The 8,823-nt window shown below is 42.6% G+C and overlaps 1 protein-coding gene across 1 annotated transcript; it reads left to right on the forward strand.

Annotated features, from left to right (window-relative positions):
* The first annotated feature begins 812 nt into the window (after positions 1-812).
* Positions 813-4,223, forward strand: LOC119295699 (elongin-C-like). The gene is made up of 3 exons (XM_037574146.1): positions 813-1,081; positions 1,173-1,278; positions 3,847-4,223. The coding sequence occupies exons 1-3, from the start codon at positions 907-909 to the stop codon at positions 3,926-3,928; spliced, it is 363 nt and encodes a 120-aa protein (XP_037430043.1). The 5' UTR covers positions 813-906; the 3' UTR covers positions 3,929-4,223.
* The last annotated feature ends 4,600 nt before the right edge of the window (positions 4,224-8,823 follow it).

Consider the following 8,823-nt stretch of genomic DNA (forward strand, 5'->3'; position numbering starts at 1 on the left):
CTAAAAATAGGAACATTTTTGGAATTCCTGTACATTTTTTGAATTTGTCAACAATTTATAACCAGAAGATTTTTATTGAAATTCCTGCACATTTTTTGAAATGTGAACATTTCTTAAATTCTGAACAAATTTTGTTAAGAGGACCATTTTTTAAAATCTGAACAAATTTTGAATTTGCGAACAATTTATAACAGGAAGAATTTTTCCAAATTCCTGCACATTTTTTGAGATGTGAACATTTTTTAAATTTTTAACAAATTTTGTTAAGAGGAGCATTTTTTGATAATCTGAACAAAATTTGGATTTGTGAACAGTTTATAACAGGAATATATTTTTGAAATTCCTGCACATTTTTTGAAATGTGAACATTTTTTAAAATTCTGAACATTTTTTGAAAATCTGAATAAAATTTGAAATTTTCGAAAAGTAAACAAAAAGAAATAAAGAAACAGAAAAGATAAAAACAAAAACGAAAATAAAAAAAGAAACAGAAAGAAAAAAGAAATGAAAACCAGCCAAGAAAAACAGGAAAAAGTAAAACCGATTTAGGAACCTTCTAGAAGGTTCCCAAAACCGGAGAAAACCGTTGCTAGGCTAACCGCAAACGGGCCGGCCCAGATCGCGTCGCTGCCTGCTGAATCCTTTGCGAACCCTCGACATCTTGACGCAATATGCGGCATATAGGATTTTCCGCCTACAGCGCCGAGTCATGCCTGGGCCTGGGGAACGACATGCGGGCTGGCACACCACGGCCTGTGTGATGGAGGCCCAACCCACACACTACAAGGTAGAAGCCCACGATTTTACTTTCATCGGGTTGTTGTTGTTCCTCTTCCTCTGTCTCTCTCCTTCGTGGTGTCGTCGCCTCTCATCCAAGCTTTAGCGAGGGAAGGGATTCAGGCCGTGATGGTGGGGAAAGGAGGCGAGGCCGCGGCGTCGGCGCAGCACAAGGAGGAGCATGAGGAAGATGGCGACATGGTTGGCGTGGTGAAGCTGATCAGCGCCGAGGGTTTCGAGTTCGTCATCGACAAGAAGGCGGCCATGGTCTCCAACACCCTCCGGAACATGCTCACCTCACCTGGTATCCTTCCTACCCTCTGCTCCATCCGTCTATCAATCGATCAATCGGTCGGTATTACTAACTAATCGAATTGAAATCGATGAGCGTTAAGGTGGTTTCGCGGAGACGCGCGAGGGCGAGGTGAGGTTCCCGGAGATCAGCACCGCGATCCTAGAGAAGATCTGCCAGTACTTCTACTGGTCGCTCCACTACGCCAGGTAAATCCCTTCCTTCAGATTCGCCTTCCCCCCTCTGTACGTCCAGATTATCAAATAAGCTTAATTTTTGTTTGTGGGGATAAATTTGCTTAATAACTGCTCACCCTAGGTAGTGTCGATATATCAGCCCCAATTAGATAACTCATCAAATTTGTTTGCTTGAACTAAGATCCATCACAGAGTGCTCTTACAAAATCTTGCCAACAATCATGCGGCCTGCCTGGCTCCCATTCATGTATGTTGCAGGGTTTTTTTTTTTGTTAAAATGTTTCGTGTGTAAATGTCCAGAACCCCAGAATAAGTGTGATGACCTAGAAAGCATATTTGTGTCTGAAAATTTAAGGTTACTTATTGTTTGCTCATTCGTTACTGTAAACGAACCGAATTAAATGCTTAGGGGCATCTCCAACGGCAAACATGATGCCCCATTTGTCGGGTAATCCAACGGTATCCCTCAATTGTCCGCCACTTTGTCCAATGGATAAAGGAGAGAGAAGGGGAAGAGAGGTCCTATGCTGAGTTGGCGGTGTCTGCGGACATGTCCGGACTCCCCTACTTCGCCCCTCGATCTGGGGCCAGAATGGGGGATTTTGGATGTCCGGACAGAAGTAGGGGATACCGCTGGAGGGCTTTTTTTTTCTCCGTACAGGCCAGTCCAGACATAAAGAGGAAATAATAGCTTTCTATGACTTCTTTTCAGAATTTTGAGAAAAATTCTCTATATGCTTCGTTTACAGAATGATATTTAGGAGCAGAACCAATTGAATGGTTCCCATGTATTCCCTCTCTTAACTTTTATTTATGGTTCATCAAACTTGTTCAGTGGTTAAACTTATGAAGCATGTGAAGTTTATACTCCAGCATCCCAGTCAATTATTTCGTGCTTACAAATGGCACACTGGGTGTTTTGTGGAATACATCACACAACTTCAAAATAACAGATATCAGAATATTTACCATCCAGGCATTTACCTTAGACCATACTATATATCATGCACATGTGTTGTCCATATACTTTCTTTTCTGTTGCATTTCTCGTGCTATTATTTGTCTTTCCTGTTTTATTAGTGGGTTACTGGTCATGCATACATCTCAGGATTTCTGGTGTTATTTTTACTGTAAGCTAAATGACTTTGTGGATTATTTTGTCATTTGTGGTGGCAAAGCAAGAATTTAACTGTGTGTAAGATGATGTTTTCTAACTCTTAATCCTTTCTAATTGCTTACTGCTTTTGTGAACAACTTCTCCATTCACATTCCCATTTGAGTAAGAATCATTTTTTGTTCTGGAACAAGGTCACATGCTCCGTCTCATTTGTGTGAAGTCACCTCTTATACACTGGCACAACAATAACGACACGCCAACATCACATGCAGCTTTTGCATCAAGCTACAAATACCATATGGTTCCTACCACCTAGCTACTCTATTGTTGCTGTACCAAACCTAGACAATTTTCTTAACTGAGTTGTTCATGAAATGATATAACTCAATAGATGTGCAATGTAACCTTAAATTTTTTCTGCCTTAGGTCTTGATAGGTTCTCTTTACTTTTAATCCAGAATTTGTCAGGGTAAATTCAGTTGTGTCTTAAGTTGTTCGTCTGATTATGAGGCACTTAAGTTTTATTTTATTTTTACTACAGAGGTTGCCTAGAATTGTATGCTGACTATCGTTCACAAGCTGTATTGTTCTGAAGAATTCTGCTGAAAACTGGATTGTCTTCCAGGGCCCCGGGGCAGGTTGTGCCATAGAGTTTTCGGTAGAGCAGGTTCTGTGCCAGGAAAAACGTCATTCCTCCAAAATATCCAGCACTTACTCGTGCTTTCCAAGCTAACACTTGTTACTTGAGTTAGTGAAAAATAGCGTGCTTAGGCACTAGGCGACAATAGGATGCCTAGTGCTTAATAAGGCTAGGCGTGTGCTTAGGCGAGGCAATTTAGCCTGGCAAAACAGACAATTAAGGCCTAGCCTTATTAAGCACAGATAATTAGTCTTCCAGGGCCCCGGGGCAGGTTGTGCCATAGAGTTTTCGGTAGAGCAGGTTCTGTGCCGGGAAAAACGTCATTCCTCCAAAATATCCAGCACTTACTCGTGCTTTCCAAGCTAACACTTGTTACTTGAGTTAGTGAAAAAAAGCGTGCTTAGGCACTAGGCGACAATAGGATGCCTAGTGCTTAATAAGGCTAGGCGTGTGCTTAGGCGAGGCAATTTAGCCTGGCAAAACAGACAATTAAGGCCTAGCGCTTTTTTCCTCGGTTGGAGTAGAATGCATGCCCCTTGCACTTGGTTCTCTGTTCAAATGAGATTTTGATGAAAACTCCATATTAACATTTGGTGTGTAGAGGAGAAGATATTTTCCCGTGATTAGAGGAGAATTTGGTGTGTTTTTCACATATATTGCAGATTCCACCTTGACTTTGGGTAGTGCCTTGCATTAAGAAACAAAAGCAGTGTACTGATAAGCCGTGTATTAAGTGGTGTGTTTAGTTGTACTAGTAGTGAATGCGATGTTTGCATATCTCATCCGTTGCGTTTGTTTGACGACTCCATTGTTTTGTTTGTAGTGGGAAGGAGACGGCGGAGTTCCCGATCGAGCCAGAAATAACGCTGGAGCTGATGATGGCTGCAAACTACCTCGACACTTAGCCTGGAAAACTGCATGGTTGTTGACAAGATGAATCCATCGTCCATTTGGGTTCATTCAGTAGAAAATGCGATGTTCCACCATTGTGCTTGCCATGTCTCAGTATATGGGTTTAGTAAACTATAAACTACTAAGGTTGCGATGGATGTATTGCGCGGTTAGTAGCATGAATCTGTCGTTTCTGGACTTAACAGCTTGGCCGGGATCAGATCTTGTTGTTGTGTCATATCAATCAAAACTGAGGCGCGACCAGATCTTATCAGCTGTATCATCTGTTGGACTGTGATCAGCTGGGCACATGTCGCTTGTTTCTACATCACACACACAAAGATTCCACGCAAGTGATGCAACTGGATTACATCGATTTGTCTTGACCATTAGCCAGCGCAGGACGTTGTGACCTGGGGCGGCTGCTACAACTCTCATCCAACGTTATTAATACTTGTTGCGTCTCATAGTGGTTCTTGCCGTCATGGGCATGACAGTGATCCTGCCAGTTCTTCCTTCTGATAGTAGTTTTATCATCACATTTGATGTCGATGCCGCAACGCACAAAAACTGTTGTATGCACACATGATTAGGAATGTGATGTAGCCGCATTAGCCTCACAAGAAAAGCCATCACACCGTCTTCCTCTCCTCCAACTAGTCATGAATCAATGCTTGTTATATTTTTGGATCAATTTAATCTAATGTCCAATGGATATGCTATAAGATGTACAAGTAGTCATCAATTAACGCTTCCCTCTTGATGCTAGCTTGTTAGGTGTGGAATGAGCGCAACACAATTTCTTTTTTTTTTTTGAAATTCCTCTTCCACCCCGAGCGTAATTATTTGTAGGATTAATGTTAGAAGGGAGAGAGGAATTGGTGGAATCATTGATTGTATTGCTTGAGTTGGCATAGAGATGCTCTACAGGTATCTCCGAAGGTGTTTGTTGAGTTGGCATAGATCAAGATTAGGATTTGTCACTCCGAGTATCGATGAGGTATCTCTGTGCCCTCTCAGTAATACACATCATAAGCTTGCAAGCAAACGACTAGGGAGTTAGTCATGAGGTGATGTATTACGGAACGAGTAAAGAGACTTGTCGGTAACAAGATTGAACTAGGTATAGAGATACCGACGATCGAATCTCGGGCAAGTAACATACCGATGGACAAAGGGAATTAAGTATGTTGTCATAACAGTTCGACCGATAAAGATCTCCGTAGAATATGTAGGAGCCAATATGGGCATCTAGGTTCCGCTATTGGTTATTGACCGGAGAGGTGTCTCGGTCATGTCTACATAGTTCTTGAACCCGTAGGGTCCGCACGCTTAACGTTCGTTGATGATATAGTGTTACATGAGTTATGTGATTTGGTGACTGAGTGTTGTTCAGAGTCCCGGATGAGATCACAGACATGACGAGGAATCTCGAAATGGTCAAGAGATAAAGATTGATATATAGAACGATAGTATTCGAACACCGGAAGTGTTTCGGAGGGTACCGGGTACTTATCGGGTCACCGGAAAGGAGTTTCGGGCACCCCTGGTAAATATATGTGCCTTATGAGCCAAGAGAGAGAACACACCAGCCTACAAGGGGCTGGTGCGCCCCTATAGAGGTCGGCCCTATGAGGAGGACAAGGAAAGAGGGGAGGGAAAGGAAAGTGTGGAGTAGGACTCCCCTTCCTTCCCTCTCCCCCCCTCTTTCCTTCCCCTTCTTCATACAAGGAAAGGGGGGGGGGCAGGAGCCCTAGGGCCGGCGGCCAGCCCCTTGGGCCGTGCCCTGGCTTCCCTAGGCTGCCTATATATATGGGGAAGGGGCGCCACAAGGACACAACATTGTCTTAGTCGTGTACGGCGCCCCCGTCCACCGTTTACTCTCTCGGTCATATTTTCGTAGTGCTTAGGCGAAGCCCTACGGAGATCACATCACCATCACCATCACCACGCTGTCGTGCTGTTGGAACTCATCTACTACCTCGTCGTCTTGCTGGATCAAAAAGTCGGAGGACGTCATCGAGCTGAACGTGTGCAGAACACGGAGGTGTCTTGCGTTCGGTACTAGATCAGTTGGAGAGCGAAGAAAGTTTGACTACATCAACCGCGTTGTGAAATGCTTCCGCTTATGGTCTACAAGGGTGCGTAGACATAATCTCCCCCTCGTTGCTATGCATCTCCATGGATAGATCATTGCGTGTGCCTAGAAATTTTTTTGTTTTCCATGCAACGATTCCCAACAGTGGCATCAAAGACATGTCTATGCGTAGATGATATGCACAAGTAGAATGCAAAGAGTTGTGGGCGGTGAGAGTCATACTGCTTACCACCAACACCTTATTTTGATTCGGCGGTACTGTGAGATGAAGCGGCCCGGACCAACCTTACATGTCCGCGCACATGGGACCGATTCCACCGACGGACATGCAACTAGTTTTGCATAAAGATGGTTGGTGGGTGTCTGTTTCTCCTACTTAAGTTGAATCGAATTTGACTAAGGCTGGTCCTTGAAGAAGGCTAAAATAGCAAACTTGACGAATCACCGTTGTGGTTTTTGTCGTAGGTAAGAACGGTTCTTTCTAGCTGCTATGTAGCAGTCACATAAAACTTGCAACAACAAAGTAGAGGACGTCTAACTTATTTTTGCAGGGTATGTTGTGATGTGATATGGTCAAGACATGATGTGATATACATTATTGTATGAGATGATCATGTTTTGTAAGATATCAGGCAACCGATTATGGGTGTCTCTTTATTCTATGAAATGCAAACGCCATGTAATTACTTTACTTTATCGCTATGAGTTAGCAATAGTTGTAGAAGCAATAGCTGGTGAGACGACCACGAGGCAATGATGGAGATCAAGGTGTCGAGCCGGTGACAATGGAGATCATGACGATGCTTTGAAGATGGAGATCAAAAGCACACGATGATGATGGTCATATCGTGTCACATATATTTTGATTGCGTGTGATATTTATCTTATATGCTTCTTATTTTGCTTAGAACGAAGGTAGCATTATAAGATGATCCCTTCACTAAATTTCAAGGTAAAAGTGTTCTCCCTGAGTATGCACCGTTGCTACAGGTCGTCGTTTCGAGACACCACGTGATGATCGGGTGTGATAGACTCTACATTCACATACAAGGGTGTAAGACAGTTTTGCACATGCAGAATACTTGGGTTAAACTTGACGAGCCAAGCTTGTACAGACATGGCCTCGGAACACTGGAGACCGAAAGGTCAAATGTGAATCACATAGTTGATATGATCAACATAGAGATGTTCACCATTGATGACTACCCCATCCCATGTGATGATCGGACATGGGTTAGTTGATTTGGATCACGTATCACTTAGATGACTTGAGGGATGTCTATTTAAGTGGGAGTTCTTAAGTAATTTGATTAATTGAACTTAATTTATCATGAACTTAGTCTTATAGTTTTGCATATCTATGTTGTAGATCAATGGCCCGAGCTACCGCCCCCCTGAATTTTAATGTGTTCTTAGAGAAAGCTAAGTTAAAAGATGATGGTATCAACTACACGGACTGGGTCCGTAACTTGAGGATTATCCTCATTGCTGCACATAAGAATTATGTCCTTGATGCACCACTAGGTGAAAGGCCTGTTGCAGGAGCAGAAGCTGATGTTTTGAATGTCTGGCAAGCTCGATCTGACGACTACTCGATAGTTCAGTGACATGCTTTACGGCTTAGAACCGAGACTTCAAAGACATTTCGAACGTCATGCAGCATATGAGATGTTCCAAGAGATGAAGTTAATATTTCAAGCAAATGCCCGGGTTGGGAGATATGAAGTCTCCAACAAGTTCTATACCTACAAGATGGAGGAGAATAGCTCAGCCAGTGAGCATGCGCTCAGAATGTCTGGGTACTACAATCACTTGAATCAAGTGGGAGTTAATCTTCCAGATAAGATAGTGATTGACAGAGTTCTCTAGTCACTGTCACCAAGCTACTAGAACTTTGTGATGAACTATAATGTGCAAGAGATGACAAAAACGATTCCCGAGCTCTTCGCAATGCTGAAATCGGCGAAGGTAGAAATTAAAAAGGAACATCAAGTGTCGATGGTTAACAAGACCACTAGTTTCAAGAAAAAGGGCAAGGGAAAGAAAGGGAACTTCAAGAAGAATGGCAAGCAAGTTGCCACTCCCGGGAAGAAGCCCGAAGCTGGACCCAAGCCTGAAACTGAATGCTTCTACTTCAAAGGGACTGGTCACTAGAAGCGGAACTTTTTCCAAATACTTGGCCGATAAGAAGGATGGCAAAGTGAACAAAGGTATATTTCATATACATGTTAATGATGTGTGCCTTACTAATGCTCGTAGTAGCGCCTGGGTATTTGATACTAGTTCGGTTGCTCATATTTGTAACTCGAAACAGGAGCTATGGATTAAACGAAGATTGGCTAAGGACGAGGTGACGATGCACGTCGGGAATGGTTCCAAGGTCGATGTGATCGTCGTCGGCACGCTACCTCTACATCTACCTTTGGGATTAGTTTTAGACCTGAATAATTGTTATTTGGTGCCAATGTTGAGCATGAACATTATATCTGGATCTTGTTTAGTGTGAGACAGTTATTCATTTAAATCAAAGAATAAATGTTGTTTTATTTATATGAGTAATATCTTTTATGGTCATGCACCCTTGAAGAGTGGTCTATTCTTGTTGAATCTCGATTGCAGTGATACACATTCATAATATTGATGCCAAAAGATGCAAAGTTGATAATGATTTTGTGGCACTGCCGTTTAGGTCATATTGGTGTAAAGCGCATGAACAAACTCCATACAGATGGACGTTTGGAATCACTTGATTATGAATCATTTGATACTTGTGAACCATGCCTCATGGGCAAGATGACTAAAACTCCGTTC

Source organism: Triticum dicoccoides, chromosome 4B (assembly GCF_002162155.2).
Source record: "Triticum dicoccoides isolate Atlit2015 ecotype Zavitan chromosome 4B, WEW_v2.0, whole genome shotgun sequence".
Taxonomy (NCBI): domain Eukaryota; kingdom Viridiplantae; phylum Streptophyta; class Magnoliopsida; order Poales; family Poaceae; genus Triticum; species Triticum dicoccoides.

Bases quoted from the DNA above. Each gene is read 5' to 3' on its own strand.
- LOC119295699 (XM_037574146.1), top strand. From the start codon at position 907: ATGGTGGGGAAAGGAGGCGAGGCCGCGGCGTCGGCGCAGCACAAGGAG. The intron at 1,082-1,172 runs GTATCCTTCCTA...ATGAGCGTTAAG, and splicing joins GAACATGCTCACCTCACCTG to GTGGTTTCGCGGAGACGCGC. The intron at 1,279-3,846 runs GTAAATCCCTTC...TTTTGTTTGTAG, and splicing joins TGGTCGCTCCACTACGCCAG to TGGGAAGGAGACGGCGGAGT.